The 20,651-nt window shown below is 42.1% G+C and overlaps 1 protein-coding gene across 1 annotated transcript in view; it reads right to left on the minus strand.

Annotated features, from left to right (window-relative positions):
• LOC142197889 (putative cation-transporting ATPase 13A4) overlaps positions 1-20,651 on the minus strand; it is a 68,225-nt gene that overhangs the window by 32,374 nt on the left and 15,200 nt on the right. Inside the window, exons 4-11 of the mRNA XM_075268559.1 lie at positions 19,572-19,642; positions 19,410-19,490; positions 17,981-18,050; positions 6,615-6,749; positions 6,441-6,513; positions 4,756-4,887; positions 3,098-3,268; positions 767-924 (exon numbers count right to left, since the gene is read on the minus strand). Coding sequence (XP_075124660.1) covers positions 767-924; positions 3,098-3,268; positions 4,756-4,887; positions 6,441-6,513; positions 6,615-6,749; positions 17,981-18,050; positions 19,410-19,490; positions 19,572-19,642 — 891 coding nt within the window. The remainder of the gene's footprint in view (positions 1-766; positions 925-3,097; positions 3,269-4,755; positions 4,888-6,440; positions 6,514-6,614; positions 6,750-17,980; positions 18,051-19,409; positions 19,491-19,571; positions 19,643-20,651) is intronic.

Below are 20,651 nucleotides of genomic sequence, written 5' to 3' on the forward strand. Positions count from 1 at the left end.
AGTCAATGGGAGGCTTTTTTTCAGCGCTGAATCAGATGAGGATTCACAACAAATTCAGCACCATTTACCTCCGTTTGACTGCACCCTAATAGTTATTTTAGCCTTACCTGTGTGATTGACAACCTATCTTCCTATCAAGTCTGGTGCAGGCTCATCAGCAGCTACTGTGGATTTGTGCTTTTAGTAATTCCCTAACTGAACAGCAAGCCCAAATAACCTTCTGTTTCCCTCTGTATTAGTATGGATCTTATTCTGGACCTTCCAGCCAGGAGGGTTGGCTTGACAGGCCTGGTAGATGAGTTAGCCAAACAGGTTCAGACCCTTACTGAGGCTGCAGCATCATTCCCTGTTGTTTCTTCCCTTCCCAGGGTTAAGATGTTACTCCTGGATTGTTGCTTCTAGTCATGGCAAAAAAACAAATGAAATCTGCAGGTTTTTGGCACGACTTTCAGCTGGAGTTCCCTGGTGCAAATTGGTTTTTAGTCACATAAATTTCTGAAAATATGTGACTGCATACCCTATTAATACAAGAATGAAAACAAACAGAATATAGCTTTGTGTTGTTACCGTGATTGTGATCATGAGCTATCATTACAATTATCTATCTAGCTATTAAGTTAAACCGGGCTATTCCAGAGCTCCTAGGAAATGCTCTACAATTCTGATTTAACCCCACCTACTAACAGCATGGATATGTCAACAGCTGTCAAGGTGCACTATTAATAATGTATTCATTTCACTTTCACAGCTTAAACAAAATACTTACCCCATTTTTTTTGTGCACAACTGCAGTATATGTAACTCCAAATAGAGCAACAAACACAAGCATGATAAGAAATCTAAGTGCTTCTCTATGCAGTTTAATATTCATTGGTTTGTTGTATAGAATGGCCCTTACTAGATCTCCCTTGGCAGTATTGAATCCTAAATAAAGCAAAACAAAAAGAACTGTAAAAAAAACCACAACTATAAATGATATTTCCAAATTCATTTGTTTACATTTAATCTCTTATTTTTAAAAAGTTATACCGATATCATTGTTTTTTCCTAATTTAGACTGAGGCCCTATGCTGTAGAAATGCCGCTTTTTTTTTTTGTTTCAGATTTTGCTGTGTTTTTTTGAGGCTTAAGCCAGGAATGGACTGAGCAACAGGGAGAAGTATAAGAGCTTCCTATAATTTTCCCACTCCTTTTCTAGCTATCCTTGGCTTTGACTAAAAAACTGCAGCAAAATCTTCTATATAATAAGCTGCATTTCCATAAAGTGCATGAGACTTGGGCCCGATGTGGTGTAAATGCAGCGTTTTACAGTCCCTGCAAAGCGAATCCCATCCGCACATCCACAACCACTGCAGTTTTGGAAATCGAAGCATGTCAATTATACCTATGGAAATGCAGACGCTTTCTGTATAGGTATAATTGAAGCAGAAAGACTTTTTGTGAAAAGCACTGCGGGAAAAACTTCAAAGTGTTTCCATTGTGTTTTTTCTTGCATCACTTTTTTGCTGTGGCTCGCTATGAGGGAGTTTAGCCTTAAGCTAAGGCTCTACGGAACATCCCACAGCCAAAAAGCACTGCGGGAAAAAACGTGGCAGCAACACATTGTGGTTCTTCCCACAGTGCTTGAAGAAGAAAGTTTGCAGAGTTTTCCTCCATGGACTTTCTGTTACAATTATATCTATGGGGAAACGTCCGGCATTTCCAAAAATATAATTGGCATGCTGCGATTTCCAAAACCGGTTTGGGAAATCGTGGTGTGTCCGCACTGCAGTTTTTACCGTAAAGTGGGCGTGGGATTTGCTAGAATCCCATTCACTTTGCACTTACTTTAAAATGCTGCAAATCGTGGCACTTCCATCCTGTGGGGCTCCGGCCTTAAAGTGATTTTTCATAAGGTAAGGGATAAGCATTAGATTACTTTCATGTGCAATTACTGGGACATCCAGTGATCCGAACAGGTGTCTACAACTTCCTCTATGTGCTCCATCTGAATGTCAGTCCCATAGAAGTGAATATATTATCATGGTCTGGGGTTGCTAGGTGGGGTGGCATAGACACAAAAGTCCAGATTCTTTAGTCCAAAACAAAGGAAGAGTTTATCTTCACTCAAAAAGGTAGTGCAGCAACAAAAGGAAACAATACAAAAATAAATACCTGCCCGGCTAGGCTCTAACTAAACATAGAATAGGTTACCTCACCTAGTATAACAGAAATCCAAAAGCCAGTAGAATCATTCAGGACACAGCTCCAAAAAATATGACCTCTCAGTTGGCTCTCCAGCCAAACTCTGCCCCCAGTCTGCTGCTGGAGCTGACTTCTTAAGCCTCCTTGATGAGCAGACTCTCAACAGCTGAGTCGCTGCTGGAACATCCCCAAAGTGTGGACTGGAGGGGGGTGGAATGACAGGTCCCACTACCAACCTACCTGCTATTCCTAAAAATCCAGCCCAATACTGAGCATCTACCAAAATGCTCAGCAGACAAAAGTTGTCTGCTGAAAACAAACATTCCTTCTGGAGTTTACTCATCTCACCCACCTGAGTAGTTTGGGTGAGATGTACACCCCATCCATTACCTGACCAGCCATCGACTTACAATATATAAAGTGACCGTTACCACAGCGGTCCAGGATATTTGCCTGCTCTTGCAAGGTTTTTATCCATATGCTACTTAGCCTCTTGATGCGTCCCAGAAGTCTCATTGTGCACCCTCTGTGCTATTCTTTCCTATGTGTGTGTACAGCACAGGCTGCTGCTGATGATGACTCAGCTTCCTGTTTACACACACACATAGGAGAGAATAGCAGAGAGGAGGCTGATGACAACTTCCTGTTCTGGCTGGAAGCTAATTAGCATATGAAAAAAAACAGACTTATTGAAAACCACTGAGGCGATTTACATACAAAAGGTAGGTGTGGAATAGCTTTTCTAAAGGCTATGCATGTATGTAGTTAAAAATGACTTTTCCCAATGATAGAGCCCCTTTAAAGTGGTTGTCTAGTTCAGAAAACTCATTAAAAGTACCTTATGGCTTGGGCTATATGTTGTTAACCTATAGCATTGTAAACTATTCACGTATGTGAAAACCAGAACACCCACCAGTTTGTAGAACAACGGCTTTTACAAGATCTTGACTGTTACTTTTAGTCTGAATCACCTCAGTTCCACAATAAAGGACATGTTTCTTGTAGTCATCACCACTGTGTGCCATCCATGGAATGGAGTTGTTAACTTTTGGAAGTGGTGTCTTTGTCACTGGAATACTTTCACCTTGAAATTCCAAAATAAAAACACATCTACTGTAATTAATCTATGAATATGTCTCTCAAACCCTTGTGCCAAATAAGAAGTAACTCATGAAAGGAATTCACTCCATTAAATGTAATATGAAAAGGTTCAGACACACATGATCGTGCAATAATATATGTTATTCATATGTAATTCACAAACTTAATAGTATAACATTTCAGTTTAATTAGGACCTTCATCAGATCATTGATAAGAAGATAAGTATAAAGTATAAAGAGATAAGATTGTGGGGTCCAAGGGGTTTCTATGGCAGCCAAGAGGCCGAACAAAGGCCTCCTTAGTGCCAATGCACATTTGACATAGGAAGCCTATGTGCAATGTTCCGCAATACTATGTATTACAGTACATTGCACTGGGGACCACAGATCCCAGGTTCAAGTCCCCTTGTGGGACAGTAAAAAGCAATTAAAAGTCATCAAAAAGTCATACATACAAAACATTAGTACTGATAAAAAGTACAGCTTGCTCCACAAATAAAGAGTCCCTACTAGAGATGAGCGAGTAGTGTTCGATCGAGTAGGTGTTCGATCGAATACAACGGTATTCGAAATACTCGTACTCGATCAAACACTACTAGCTGTTCGAAGTTTAAGGTTCGATGCAGAACCAGCGTTGATTGGCAGAATGCTATACATTCTGACAATCAACGCTGGTTCTTCTCTTACCTTTAGAAGTCTTCTCCCTGCAGCGCCCCCGCGGCGTCTTCCGGCTGGAATTCACTCTGCCTAGGCACTGCGCGGGCATGCCCTCGCATGCGCAGTCGGCTCTACTCAGGCGTCGGGCTGGGCAGAGCCGACTGCGCATGCCCGCGCATGACTGCGCATGCCCAGTCGGCTCTGCCTAGGCCCCGATGCCTAGGCAGAGTGAATTCCAGCCGGAAGAAGACGTGGGGACGCTGCTCCGGGAGAAGACTTCAAGTAGAATCCAGCCCGACCGTCATTCGTGGACATGGTAAGTATAATTTTATCGAATTTTGCGTACCCCTGAAAATGAGCATTTCCCCCCATAGACTATAATGGGGTTCGAAATCCGTTTGAACAGTCGAATAGTGTGCGGCTGTTCGAATCGGATTTCGAACCTCGGACATTTTAGTGTTCGCTCATCTCTAGTCCTTACTTATCTTGTAAAAAAAATTACAGTCATCATAATACGGAAATACGGAAATTTTTAAGAGATGACTTAAGGGGCAGGAGAGTCAAGAAACTCCTCCCACTGATGATCAATTATATGATCTGCTATAATTGACATCCCCCATTCATTTATTCACATATATGGATTACACATAATTTGGCACCACTTGGCAATCAGAATATTGAATCTGGTTTGGCTTTTGATAAAACACTGTCCATAAAACAACCCTGAATACACTGACAGATACAATAAAAACTCAAGCTATAACCAATTACAAATAATGACATAAAAAATAGTAATTATCTAAAAGACAGTACCAGTTAGCATTGCCTCATTCACGGTACACCCTCCACTGATTAAAATGGCGTCACATGGTAAGTAAAGCTTGCTTCTACCCAAAACAATGACATCACCTGGAACCAAGGACTGAGACTGTATTTCTTCAAGTTCTGTAAATAAATACAATAAATCAAAAAGAATACTTCACAACCTCACACCAACAAGCTAAGCATTTTCTATGTCATAAAGATCAAATTTATTTATATTTGCATCAAATCAGTAAAACAGAATGTAAGTATTATATTTATATCAAAATTACTTACTTATATTATATTTAGCATACACCTATATTAAAGGGGCTCTATCAGCAAAATTATAGTGTATGAGCCCCATATATGCGTGAATAGCACCGCTAATGTTATTTTAACCCCCCCCCCCCCCCGTTTTAAAATAACACCATAAAAACATACATGTAACGCTAGGTTCACACTAGCGCCCGGAGTCCGTTCTGAGCTTTCCGTCTTCTGCATGCAGAAGACGGAAAGCTGTCAGACCGGGTCCGGCCGTGTGCGCCGGTGAGCATTTTATGCTCTCCGCCGCGAAACCGTTTTTTTAAAACTGGACACAGAGTACTGCATGTCCGACTCTGTGTCCGATTTAAAAAACCGGTTTTGCGGTGGAGGGCATAAAACGCTCACCGGCGCTCACGGCTGGACATCTTTCAAACCCATTCAAATGAATGTGTATGAAAGAGTCCTGCAGGTTTCCGTCTCCTGCTCAGTTTTGTGCTGGAAACGGAAACCTGCATGAATGGAGACTAGGCGCAGATGTGAACAAGCCCTAAATTATACTTATCGTGCACGCTGGGTGGTGATGCACAGTCCGACATCATTTTCTGGCACGCCTTCCTCTTCTTTCTTCTTCTTTCGGCGACGCCCTCCAGTCCTGGCCTTTCCCCGGCTTCATCGTCCTCTTCTTCCGGCAGGCTTGGTTCAAATCCGGCGCGTGTGCATTAGCCAAGAACGGAGGGAGTCGCCGAAAGAAGAATAAAGAAGAGGAAGGCATGCCAGAAGATGACGTCGGACCGTGCATCACCGCCCACCGTGCACGATAAGTATAATTTACATATATGTGTTTATGGTTTTATTTTAAAACATTAGCTGTGCCTGAATAGCCTTTTAAAAGGCTATCCACGCATATGTGGGGCTCATACAGCATAATTTTGCTGATAGAGCCCCTTTAATTCTATAACAAAAACTAAAAAGTTTCTCACTGCTCACCAAGGTAGTCACGAAATTGCTCAGTTCCAGATTAGGGTGATGCACAGAAAAGAAATTCCCTGGACCCCGAGAAATGTAGTATAAACATAGAACTCTTGAATAAAATTCCAACATCAAAAAGTTTTTTAAAAATTTACTTTTAATCCATGCTTTTAAAAAAATATAAAATACCCAAAATTTCAAGGATCCATGAACAAAACAAATGCAGGTCTCTTACTCATGCCCTGAAACGCGTAAGTGATCTGCATTTGTTTTGCTCATGGATTCTTGAAATATTGGATATTTTATATTCTTTGTAAAGCATGATTAAAAGTTAATTTTTATTTAAACTTTTTGATGCTGGAATTTTATTTAAGAGTTCTATGATTAATTCTATACAGACATGAAAATATATGTAGAGTATTATCTGTCCTCTCACTATAAATTCATTCTTTCACCGTTACCTCCATTTTTATGAAGCACCGAAACCAAAATGCTGTTGCAAGATGTTGACATTCTGTGCAGTTTGACTGATTGCTAAAGATAAGGAAAAAAATATAAATATATAATACATATAGTACAGACCAATAAGATAAAGCATTGATTCCTTTAGATATACAGAGCACAAAAATACACACCTTTCTTAAGTTATAGACTGTTGCAGTAATAGACATGGTGGTCATGAATAAGATAGCTAAGCTATATTCAATGTATGTTGTAGCAATCCATATACATAAAGAGTAGGCTTGGAACACATAAAATGGGTTAAAAACCTGGAAAAGAGAAAAAAAAGAGAATATTGGCAATAACTTGTAACAGTACATGCTCACCTGTAACTTCACATATTCCTTACAACAAAGCAATAAGTTGTCCCAGGTCAGAAATATCATACAGGGAATCATCCAGTGGGCCCAAGATGTACAGTCATGGCCAAAAGTTTTGAGAATGATACAAATATTAAATTTTTACAAAGTCTACTGCTTCAGTTTTCCTAATGGCAATTTGCATATACTCCAGAATGTTATAAAGAGTGATCAGCTTAACAGCAATTACTTGCAAAGTCAATATTTGCCTAGAAAATGAACTTTATCCCCCAAAACACATTTCAACATCATTGCAGCCCTGCCTTAAAAGGACCAGCTAACATCGTTTCAGTGATTGCTCCATTAACACAGGTGTAGGTGTTGATGAGGACAGGGCTGGAGATCAATCTGTCGTGATTAAGTAAGACTGACACCACTGGACACTTTAAAAGGAGGCTGGTGCTTGGCATCATTGTTTCTCTTCTGTTAACCATGGTTATCTCTAAAGAAAAACGTGCAGTCATCATTGCACTGCACAAAAATGGCCTAACAGGGAAGAGTATCGCAGTTAGAAAGATTGCACCTCAGTCAACAATCTATCGCATCATCCAGAACTTCAAGGAGAGAGGTTCCATTGTTGGCAAAAAGGCTCCAGGGCCCAAGAAAGACCAGCAAGCGCCAGGACCGTCTCTTGAAAGTGTTTCAGCTGCGGGATCGGGCTACCAGCAGTGCAGAGCTTGCTCAGGAATAGTAGGCAGGTGTGAGTGCATCTGCACGCACTGTGAGGCGGAGACTTTTGGAGCAAGGCCTGGTCTCAAGGAGGGCAGCAAAGAAGCCACTTCTCTCCAGAAAAAACATCAGGGACAAACTGATATTCTGCAAAAGGTACAGGGAATGGACTGCTGAGGACTGGGGTAAAGTCCTTTTCGATTGTTTGGGACATGTGGAAAACAGCTTATTCAGAGAAGACGAGGTGAGCGCTACCACCAGTCTTGTCTCATGCCAACTGTAAAGTATCCTGAAACCATTCATGTGTGGGGTTGCTTCTCAGCCAAGGGAATAGGCTCTTTCACAGTCTTGCCTAAAAACACAGCCATGAATAAAGAATGGTAGCAGAATGTCCTCCAAGATCAACTTCTCCCAACCGTCCAAGAGCAGTTTGGCAATCAACAATGCCTTTTCCAGCATGATGGAGCACCTTGCCATAAAGCAAAGGTGATAAATAAATGGCTCAGGGAACAAAACATAGAGATTTTGGGTCCATGGCCTGGAAACTCCCCAGATCTTAATCCCATTGTGAACTTGTGGTCAATCATGAAGAGACGGGTGGACAAACAAAAACCTACAAATTCTGACAAAATGCAAGCATTGATTGTGCAAGAATGGACTGCTCTCAGTCAGGATTTGGTCCAGAAGTTGATTGAGAGCATGCCAGGGAGAATTGCAGAAGAAGAAGGGTCAACACTGCAAATATTGACTTGCTGCATTAACTCATTCTAACTGTCAATATAAGCTTCTGTTACTCATAATATGATTGCAATTATATTTCTGTATGTGATAAAAACATCTGACAAAGACACATAAAAACCAGAGGGCAGCAGATCGTGTGAAAATATAATATTTGTGTCATTCTCAAAACTTTTGGCCATGACTGTAGGTACTATTAACCCTTAAATGTCCAACAAAAGACAGCTAAATTTGGTGCTGACTTTGAAGTCAATCATTTGAAAATAAAGGGACTCTACAAGAAGGATTCTACACTTTTTCAAAAATTCCCTTCTTATTCTGAATTGAAGCTCCATTTTCATAAAAATTGGAGATTTATTTGTATGCAGATTAGCTGAAAAGGGCTTTAGGGGCATTTGTTCTGCTGGGACTTCACTCTCATGCTCTAGAGAAGTGGTTCTCAGGCCATTCAAGGGACATACCCCCTAATGAGACACTGTGTTCCTGTAAAAGCGGCTGTACTTTTAGTTGCAACATGCACATATCCCATGCACATTATAGATGGCAGAGGGCAGTGGCGTAACTACCACCATAGCAGCGGTAGCAGCTGCCACAGGGCCCGGGACATTAGGGGCCCGGTGACAGCTGCTACAGCTGCTATCATTATTCTCGGAGGTCTTTTCGGACCCCCGAGTATAATGATCGGGGCCCCCTGTTGGTGGAATACAGGGGGCCCCGAAGCTGCAGCAACGGCTGAGACACAGGAGCTGCAGGTCTGGCTCCTGTCAGCGCTTCAGGACGCTCCCCCTCTCTCCCCCCTCCCCTTCTCTGCTGTCCTCTGCCCACCAATGAGAGGAGGAGGCGGGGCTTATCCCTGCCGAGCTCCTGCCGTCTGCACTGGAGGAAGAAAGGAAGAAGGAAAGTGAAACTAAAGCTACACAGGTACGTACTGGGGTTACTTATTAATGTCAGGCATATGGGGTGATTACTTGTGTTTTAGTAACTCCATGTGCCTCATATTAATAGCAGTTAACCCCATCATCTCCCTCACATTAACCCCTGTTTGCCTCACCATAAGAGTTACTGATATGTGAGACATATGGGGGTAATAGTAATGAAGATACTTTATTATTACCTCCATGTCTCTCACATATCAGTAACTTATGGTGAGGCTTACAGGGGTTAATGTGAGGGAGATGATGGGGTTAACTGCTATTAATATGAGGCACATGGAGTTACTAAATTGTAATGCACATGACCAGATTTTTTATCCACAATTTGTCCTGGTATAGCGGTCAGCGGGTGACGTGACAGTATTTAGTCCTGTAGGGGCCACTAAGGGACATAATACTGTGTGCAGGGGCCACTATTGGGTATAATACTGTGTGCAGGGGCCACTATTGGGTATAATACTGTGTGCAGGGGCCACTATGGGACATAATACTGTGTGCAGGGGCCACTATTGGGTATAATACTGTGTGCAGGGGCCACTATGGAACAAAATAGAGCGCGCAGGAATGCGTAGGAGGGACTCGGTCGAGATCTTCGGTGTCGGGGGGGCCCCATGTCAAAAGTTCGCCACGGGGCCCCGCCATTCCTAGTTACGCCACTGGCAGAGGGTTAGCTGATTTCAAGTCTATGTTATAACAGTATAATGACCCTATTAATGCCCAATACCCAGTATAACGACCCACACACATAGTATAATGGACTGTATTTTGCCTTTACACTGTAAGGGTAAGTTTACACTGGGTTTTTTGGACAAAAACCTGAGGCGGAGGCCGCCTCAGGTTCGGATCCAAAAAACAGGTAGCCGCGACTGAAAGTTGGTGCACTGCACCGGCAGTCAGTCGTGCACTTCGTTCTGGTTTAGGCCCAAGGAATGGGCCTAGTCGGGGGAGAGAGTGTCTTCAGGCCGACTCGCGAGGCGAGTCGGCCTGAAGAATGAGCATCTCACTTCTTTTTCCGGGAACCAGAACAAACCAGCTCCCAGAAAAAACACCTGACTGGCTCCCCAGTGGCGTAACTAGGAATGGCGGGGTGCCGTGGCGAACTTTTGATATGGGGCCCCCCCCCTGACCGACACCGATGCTGAAGACCTCGACCGACCCCCTCCTACACATTCCTGCACACTCTATTATGCCCCATAGTGGACCCTGCACACAGTATTATGTCCCTTAGTGGCCCCTGTACACAGTATTGTACCCCATAGTGGCCCCTGCACACAGTATTATGTCCCTTATTGGCCCCTGCACACAGTATTATGTCCCTTAGTGGCCCCTGCACACAGTATTATGTCCCATAGTGGCCCCTATACAAACTATTGTACCCCGAAGTGGCCCCTACATACAGTATTGTGCCCCATAATGAACACCCATAAACAATTATTATACTCTGGGGTCTTTTCAGACCCCAGAGTATAATAATCGGAGACCCAGGGGAAGAAAAACATTAAAAAAACCCTCTGTTATTCACCTATCTCCCGGCTCCTACGCTGTTGGCCTCCGAAGTAGTTGATCTTCAATAACTTCAGACGTCACATGACCGGAGACGCAGGCCCGGCTTATGTGACGACGGACGACTAGGCTGAAGTCTACACGGATCGTGAAGAAGTAAGTAACAGTGTTTTTTATGTTTCTTACCTCTCCCAGTCCGCCAATCATTATACTCGGGGGTCCGAAAAGACCCCCCCCCCCGAGTATAATGATAGCAGCGGTAGCGGCTGTCGCCAGGCCCCTAATGTCCCGGGCCCTGTGGCAGCTGCCTCCGCTGCTATTGTCGGTAGTTACGCCACTGTGGCTCCCATTGATTTCAATGGGAGCTGTCTTTTTGGTCAGGATTTTGAGGTGGATACGGCCTCAAATTCCTGACCAAAAAACTAAGTGTGAACCCTTAGGCTCTATTCACACAGAGTAACGCCAGGCGTCATTTGTGTGTAATTTGTGTGTCTTTTACGGCCGTCATAAAACGTTTACATAGAGTTCTATAGGAAAAGACGTCCGTAATTTACGGCCGTCATTTACGGCCGTCATTGTAATGATGGCCGTAAATGACGGCCGTAAATTACGGATGTCTTTTCCTATAGAACTCTATGTAAACGTTTTATGACGGCCGTAAAAGACACACAAATTACACACAAATGACGCCTGGCGTTACTCTGTGTGAATAGAGCCTTACCCTGTTTGTCTCCATACAGTGGGTGGACACAATTTTCCTTGTCTGCTTAGGGCACCAAAATGTTTTCCCCCATTCCTCATTACAGGTATAAAACAGACTCAAAACTCACTGTAATACAGTTGTCTGAAAGAAACCTAAGACTCCTTCCCTTAACCACACATAAAAGTAATGCTTTTGTGATTTTCATTTAACTAAAACTTGCAGTGCAAGGAAAGATTTAGACTGGCTTATGTCTTGTAGAATTAATGCTCTAACAATAGGCTCTTGTGTAGAATTAGGATTTTTCTCTGCTCTGCAGATTAAAATTTAGAAGAAATTCAACGTGTAACATGATGCAAGTTTTGAAAAGCTACTTTGCCCTTTTTAACTCTATATTTCTTTGTAAAAGTAACAGACACAGTAGGTTAATTCGGTTTGGTTTAAATCTATTAAAAGGGCTCATGATAAGAAAATAATTTTTAATTGCTTCCTGTATTTCTCTTTTGCCTAATAGGAAATAAAATAATAAAATAATAATGTTACAAAATTTCAAACACAATAATCCTGTATAGTGTCTTTAATATAGAGTGTGGGGAAGTTAGCTCGGTAGAAGCAGTGGTGTGGACCCAGTCAAGACAGGGACACAAAATATGCAGTAAGCTGGTTTATTTATACAAAAAACAGGAAAATAAATAAGCCTTGACTTCAGGCACAAAATGATCAAAACAAAATACAGCCTTAACTTCAGGCAAAAACAAAATAAAAACCTGCTCGTCTGAGCAACTAACCAAACTGAACTGATAACCTAACTGAATGTGTGGCTTACTTCCAGCCACACAAACAAAACACGCGCAATATTGTCTCACCGGACTCAGGGTTATAGGACAGAACCATACACCTCCTTTCACTTTAATGCACTGCACTGCACTGCATGATCTGCAGCCTTTTCTGGCCCAGTAATGAGCCCAACATCTACACCCAGGCTGAGGCCTACTCAAGACCTGCACTGACCACACATATGTCAGAAATCTGGAACTGGTAAATCTAGACTCCAGCACACTGCCTGTCACCTTCTCACAAGATCTATATGGCCTTCAAATATCACTTTCCAAGAAGTGATTCTTCTAGAGAAAAACCTCAATAAATAAAGACTAATTGAGTCACTTATTTGGTTTCTGAGGGGAAGGGGCTCTGTTTGTAAGTCCATCAGCATCCCACAATACCATCGCTGTGCAAATCAGTTTCCATGCCTCCTAACAATGTCCTCCAGGTGTGCTATTTATTCAAGTTTACTAGGTGGTTTACTAGATGGTCTTAAATACTGTTTGTCAGTAGAATTCTAGGAATAATATAATAATATAATCCAAAGCAGAATTATTACAATGTACGGCATTAAAGAAGTGGGAGCCTTGAAGGGTCAGTTCACACTGAGTTTTTTAGTGCTGATTTTTACGCTGAATCAGATTTTTTAGGTGGATTCAGTGTCAAAATCAGCGCCAAAAAACTCTGTGTTTCCTGACCCTTAGACTGGGGCAAATATATACAAATATACACTCACCGGCCACTTTATTAGGTACACCATGCTAGTAACGGATTGGACCCCCTTTTGCCTTCAGAACTGCCTCAATCCTTCGTGGCATAGATTCAACAAGGTGCTGGAAGCATTCCTCAGAGATTTTGGTCCATATTGACTTGATGGCATCACACAGTTGCCGCAGATTTGTCGGCTGCATATCCATGATGTGAATCTCCCGTTCCACCACATCCCAAAGATGCTCTATTGGATTGAGATCTGGTGACTGTGGAGGCCATTGGAGTACAGTGAACTCATTGTCATGTTCAAGAAACCAGTCTGAGATGATTCCAGCTTTATGACATGGCGTATTATCCTGCTGAAAGTAGCCATCAGATGTTGGGTACATTGTGGTCATAAAGGGATGGACATGGTCAGCAACAATACTCAGGTAGGCTTTGGCGTTGCAACGATGCTCAATTGGTACCAAGGGGCCCAAAGAGTGCCAAGAAAATATTCCCCACACCATGACACCACCACCACCAGCCTGAACCGTTGATACAAGGCAGGATGGATCCATGCTTTCATGTTGTTGACGCCAAATTCTGACCCTACCATCCGAATGTCGCAGTAGAAATTGAGACTCATCAGACCAGGCAACGTTTTTCCAATCTTCAATTGTCCAATTTCGATGAGCTTGTGCAAATTGTAGCCTCAGTTTCCTGTTCTTAGCTGAAAGGAGTGGCACCCGGTGTGGTCTTCTGCTGCTGTAGCCCATCTGCCTCAAAGTTCGACGTACTGTGCGTTCAGAGATGCTCTTCTGGCTACCTTGGTTGTAACAGGTGGCTATTTGAGTCACTGTTGCCTTTCTATCAGCTCGAACCAGTCTGGCCATTCTCCTCTGACCTCTGGCATCAACAACGCATTTCCGCCCACAGAACTGCCGCTCACTGGATGTTTTTTCTTTTTCGGACCATTCTCTGTAAACCCTAGAGATGGTTGTGCGTGAAAATCCCAGTAGATCAGCAGTTTCTGAAATACTCAGACCAGCCCTTCTGGCACCAACAACCATGCCACATTCAAAGGCACTCAAATCACCTTTCTTCCCCATACTGATGCTCGGTTTGAACTGCAGGAGATTGTCTTGACCATGTCTACATGCCTAAATGCACTGAGTTGCCGCCATGTGATTGGCTGATTAGAAATTAAGTGTTAACGAGCAGTTGGACAGGTGTACCTAATAAAGTGGCCGGTGAGTGTATATACTGTATATACTCGAGTATAAGCCGACTTTTTCAGCACATTTTTCATGCTGAAAAAGCTCCCCTCGGCTTATACACGAGTCAGGGTCCACGGAACACAGAAAACTGGAAGGGGGAGATCCTTTAGTGCTACTGCTCTGTGATTGGCTTGTCATGAGGTCACGTGACTGTGATGTCATCAAAGGTCCTGTGGCCACTGGTATGTAACATTTGCAGATAATGTTGAGTCTAAATCCTAGTAGCTCCGCCCACACCAGAGTCCGAACACATGGTCATGACGTCATCAGAGGTCCTTTAGCACACTAGGATTTAGCATCTACCTTGCAGATGAGTGGCCAGGATTCATTGTGTCTTATAGAAGATGTCTGTTGTATGGAGGAGAGGAGGCTACAGTAAAGTGAAACACAGGGACCTTCCTTTAGTTACTCTGCCTATTAATGTCAGGCATTTGGGGTTATTCATTTAGTTTCAGTAACTCCATGTGCCTCACAGTAATAACAGTTAACCCCATCATGTCCCTCATATTAACCCCTGTGTGCCCCATATAAGGGTTACTAATATGTCAGACACATGAGGGTACTAATGAAGGACCTAAATTATGAAGATACCTAATTATTACCTCCATATGTCCCACATATCAGTAACTCGTATGTGAGGCACACAAGGGGTTAATGTGAGGGACATGATGGGGTTAACTTCTATTACTATGAGGCACCTGGAGTTACTAAGCTGTAATGCACATGGCCAGACTTTTTATCTGCAATGGTGGATTCCCCCCCTCGACTTATACTCGTGTCAATAAGTTTTTTCAGTTTTTTTGTGGAAAAATTAGGGGTCTCGGCTTATATTCGGGTCGGCTTATACTCGGGTATATACGATAAATATATACAGTGCATTTTACTCTACCTGCAAAGGCTAATCCCATCCACACGTTACAGAAAAATATCTGAAGTAGAAACGTTGCAATTTCAAAAATGCAAGTGTTTTTACGAATAGGTACAGTATAATAGAAGAATAAAGAGGAAAACTCAGCGGACTTTCTGTGAAAAATGCTGGGAATAGAACTACAATGAGTTCCCACCGTGGTCTTTTCCGCTGCGTTTTTTGGCTGCGGCTCACTACATGGGGTCTTAGCCTCAAAGTCCTTTAATGGGTTTAAAAACAACTTATTTGGTTAGTTAACTTCCTGGTTATAGTGCGTGCTATGCGTGTGATTTAGTCATTTCTACATGCTTCCAACTGCAGTGTTTTCTTTTAGTGTCTTTTTTAGTTTCAGTTCCAGCTTCTTTTGCTTGTTTTTCTATTCCTTTAAGAATATGTTTCTTGACTAGTTACTGTGTTCTAGTCTCAGATCTCCTTTGCTAGGTTTTCTTGTCTCTGGTCCTGCTTGTTGTTCCTTTTAGGGTCAATATTGTTGGGTTCCCATTTGGGAAAATATTTAGGGACAGTGAGAATCTATGGTGTCTAGTGTTAGAGTCACTACTTAGGGATTTACAGCATCCCAGAGTGCTACTGCTTTAAGTGTTTGTCTATTGTGCCTTTGGGTTAATGTTGGGTTAATGTTAGTATGTGTCGTTCTTCATGTTCTATGTTATATGTCATTATTATGCAGCTTTTTCCTGGTTATTTCCCCCTCCAATGTTCAAACCCTTGCCTTGGTTCAGCCCTGGCCAATCACAAGCCACAGGGGTGGGTTGTAGGAGACTAGTCTCCACGGTGAACGTTGATCTGCAATTCCAGTCTAGTGCCAGTGTTCAGAGAGTACAGAGAATCCTTTCACCCCAGCTTCTGTGCTGAGGCCCAACGGTTAGCCTAACAATCTCAAGGAGGACCATTTTATGCCCCAGGCTCAACTAGAGACAGCCCTGAGAAGGGAGTTGCTGCTGTCTACTGTTTTGGACTTTATCTGTGCTTTGCCAGGAGGAATAGGAGAGGACCCTGACAGGAGATATGAGTTGAGACCTAGTATCCAGGTAACCGGAGTCCTGTCAGGTCCCCCTAAACCACTATACCCAGCATTCTAGATTGGACGTTGCACGAGAGGAGGAGTAGTGGTGTAGTGTATTACAGAGCCTGAACATTCCTAGACAACCTCCTATAACCAAGGCTGGAGGACAGTGTACTACAACTCCCATCTTCAAGCTTCCATTATCCTTTGTTCCAGTTTGGTTAATAAACAGTTACCTGGTTTCACTGCACCTCTAGACTCCTGAGTCATACCTGCATTACTATCTGGGCCCTTCTGACTAACACCACACCGGCTCAGATAGGAGAGGTTCTCTCTCCAACTGGTAGTGTGCCAGGGGAACTATTACTATCACCACCATCCAGTAGAGATGCAGGACCCTCCTTGGGGTGGGATTGGAGTGATAGTTGGAGTGTGCTCGGCCTAACAGGTGGCAAAGCATCCACCACCAAAACTCCCATTCTCCAGTCTCCTCCATCTGGTTTGTGGCAGATTTAGGGTATGCTAGTGTCAGGATTAGTTATTGTCTGTTCAATCATCTGTTGACCATACCACCTCTGTCACCTGTTTTTTCTCCCATTATCTGGCTACCATTACCACCCTGGTCTATTCATCCATTTCTGCTTTTCTATTTCCTTGAATTCTTGCTATCTGTTAGTACTGTGATAATCCTACTAAAAGATGTGAAAGTTTGTGTGTTTGGATGTTTGTTAGTCAATCACGCAAAAATGGCTGAACAGATTTGAATGAAATTTGGCACATAGATAGTTTTTAATCTCGATTAACACATAGGCTACTTTTTATCCTGGTAAATGACGTGGCTTCACAACTGTTATGAATTTATGTTCACATACTTTATTACACTGCTCCTGCAGCAGCCTTATCTCAGGTCCCAGGGCTGTTATCTCTCTGTGTAAACACACGCTAACCCTCAGTGGATTGTGTACACACATTTGCATATTATCTGATCTGCTCCAGGCAGTGCAGACAAGCTGACATGGGCAAACACGCTTTCATACAAATTGGCAGTTTGTCAATTGTAAACATGCCAGGAAAAAGAAAATCTAATTTTTCGCAAACAATGAGAGCTATGAAGGAAGCCAGAAGTCAACAGAGTTCTCCTCAAGAGGAGCTGAGGGGGATCATCAACGCCAACAACACAAGCATTATATGCTGTTGCAGAGAGCTGCTGAGATGTGGCAACAACCACGTGCACAGCGCGAGGAACGCATTCAGGAACAGTCCAGCTTGACAGCTGTGGAAACGCTGGAGCAGGTGGATCATCAACACCAACAACATGTTCATTATATGGCGTATCAGCGAGCTGCCGTATCAATCAAAGGCATGGTATGAGGAACAAATTCAGCAGCAGGACAGCTTAAGAGCTGCCAAAACGCTGAAGCAGGCAGACCATTGACGGCAGCAATTTGCTGAATATTGGCGGATCATCCACTCCAACAACCCGCAGACGAAGTCGTGGGCAGAGGCTAGTTGCTTTATAATTCTTCTTTATTCAGCTGCCTAGTTGTTGCATAATTTTGCCCTAGTATAAATTCTGGGAGAAGACTATAGGTGTAAAATGATCTTCTGATTTTCTGTGTTAGATGTCTAAGTCCACCTACAGCCTAACAGAAAAGGATTGCTACTGCTTTTAAAGGGTGATATTACCCTTATACATACTGCATGGAAATATATAAATCAAATGTTGGATTGCTGGGGTCCTACCAGTAACGCATCCCTTTCCTGATGCATGTATGAAGCCACTATCAGTCTGACAGAGACAGCAGAATACAGTGCTGTAGTTTTAGGATACTTTACATTCAGTGGTTGCAGATTGTATGAAAATCTATTATCCTACCTTTTTTGTCAGTAGTTTCCACACAGGAATGATCTTCACGGTAATCGTATTTAGTCCACAGATCTGTTGCCTGCCCAACATAAAAATAAGTTATGACTGCACAATACCAATACAAGAGCCACAAGGCATTGATGTATAATGTTTTGCTTTTTTGTACATAAAGCTTTACCGCTGTAAATATAATATATATTGTAATATGTTTTTGCTTTTTTAATTCATTTTCATTTTCAAGATCTCTTCTAAAAGCCATTGACAAAAACTTACTCATGTGCTGTTCAAACAACTGTATAAATCTTAAGGTATGTGTAACATCTTTGCCCGTCCGGGCTTTGGCGTCATCATCTGGACGCATGCTGCGGCGCAGGAGATGTGTTTGGCTGTGATTTCTTCTTTTGGGTTTGTTTTGCATTGTCTGAACACTGTCCTATTCCTACATCTTGTTAATTGAATTCCCACCACACCCGTCTCCTTTACCTTCATTTCCCTCTGCTCCTCTATTAGTTAAACTTATTCTGGCCCTGTGATTGACAGCCTGCCTTCCTATCAGGTCCAGGGCAGGTCCTTCCTCCCTATTTAATCTTGGCTCACATTCACACTAGTGCTTGCTATCGCCTTGTGTGTACTTGCTTTTTCTATCACTGTTATTACTTATATTCTGATTCTTGACCTCTGGTTTCCCTACTGACTATTCTTTTGGATTCCGATTTTGACACTTCATTGCTTGACTGTTACTGACCCCTGGCTAGCTGACCTCCCTTTGTTGTTGTTTGTCTTGTCTGCATTTTGTGTGCCAAGTAAATAGGAAGGGATCGTCTCCAAGTTGCCACCTATTGCGTAGGATAGGGCCAGGCAAGAGAAAGGGACAGTGGGGAGATTCAGCTTAGGGCTCACTGTCTCTTGTGCCCCCTTCTCCCCAGGGTTCATCTACACACTGGGGAACTGCTGTCTGCATTTCCCTGCCAGTATATTCATAGGACATCATTTTCACTTAGATTTTGGAGTATATTCCGCATTAAAATCAACTTGATCATATTAATTTCAATGAGATTTTGCTCAGTTTATATGCCAGAGATTTTTCTTCCAGCTGATTTAGGGAAAATGCACATAAATAAGTGATAAGTCATTTCTTAAATTGGATTGAATGGGCTAATGTGTGTGTGAATACACAGTACATCAAATCCATGGCAAATGTAAAGCTCAGATTTCTGCCAAGGGTTTTGGATCAGATTTTTCCAAATGACACAGGTTTTTGTCTTCTGGATGACAATGAGTGTCTCTGTTCACTGACAACAAACAGACATTTACAACTTATAGGAGCTGGTATACAAAGCTTGTTATTGAACAGTGAATAAGCTTTAGTTACATAAAATTGGAAACTCCTTTTAACATTAATCCAAAAATTAAACTGTAGAAATGATGGGGGTTATACCTGACTTTCTGTTCTTCTTTGGTTAGGCCAAAACCATATTTTGAATGTATATCTGAACAAGAGAGGTCTTCCTCCAGAACACTAAAAAGAGAATCCCATGTTAAATCTGAAATGATAGAGTCGATTGATATAATTGTGAATATCTTCTGCAGTTCTGCTTACCCAGTTTTCATAAACTTGCTCTCAGAGGGGATCCAGACATAGCGTATTTTTTGCACTTGTATGTATCTTACCTAATTGTATAAATTACAGAACTTTTAGATAACATTTGTAGCTATTGTATGACACATATTGCTTTTCTAAAGGCAAACAAACATTTCTCTGTATTAGTGACCCCACAATAATTTGTTACCATAAAATACATGGTTATGTTGAGACATCAGGGTTAACAGAACTGGAGTCGTGATACACTCTATTTACTGTATGTGCATATATAAAAGGAAGTCTGTAAGCAAAAGGCCTTTTGAGATAGTTAATATCACTGAATGACCACTTTATTAGAGACACATCTTCCTTTCACAGGGGTATTCCCATCAACATAATTATATCTATATTTGTAGACAATTAAAAGTTAAACAATTTTGCAAATATAAGTAGTTAAAAATTCTGCAGTGTTTTAAAGATTTCACCATCTTAGTGGTGACGGTCTGTTGTCTTGATCAGTTGCCAATGGATTCGACCACAAATGCAGAAACTTTCTATGGTCTGGAACTGGTCAAAAACCCAGTCATGATTTTCTTATTGTAGCTGGGTTATCAGACAGGGACACTACATGTGTGAGAAGATATCTGGGCTACAATAAGGAAATAAATCATAGCTGACTTTCTGATCTTAGAAAGGTTCTGCATTCATGGTCATATCCAATGGCAACCGATCAAGACCACAAGACTGTGACCACAAGATATTTAGAGAAAATCTTTAAAACTCTGCAAAATATTTAATTACTTATATTTGCAAAAATGTTTAACTTATAATTATCCACAAATTTTAAAATAAGTATGTACATGGGAATACCTCTTTAAGGAAAGGAGAAATCTGACCCCAGAGTGAAGCAAGGAATCAAGTGAGCCTTCCTCAAATATCCAGAAATTCCACTGATGGAGGTATAAAGGCTCTACCACAACCCACCGTCTTCTCTCCTCATCAGGTCTCATGCCTTTCTCTGGTATTGCCACCAAATATTAACCTCTAATTGGTCATTTGGATTAGAGATTGTTTTCCCAATTATTTTCTGCTTAAAAA

This window comes from Leptodactylus fuscus, chromosome 3 (genome assembly GCF_031893055.1).
Source record: "Leptodactylus fuscus isolate aLepFus1 chromosome 3, aLepFus1.hap2, whole genome shotgun sequence".
NCBI classification, from domain to species: Eukaryota; Metazoa; Chordata; class Amphibia; order Anura; family Leptodactylidae; genus Leptodactylus; species Leptodactylus fuscus.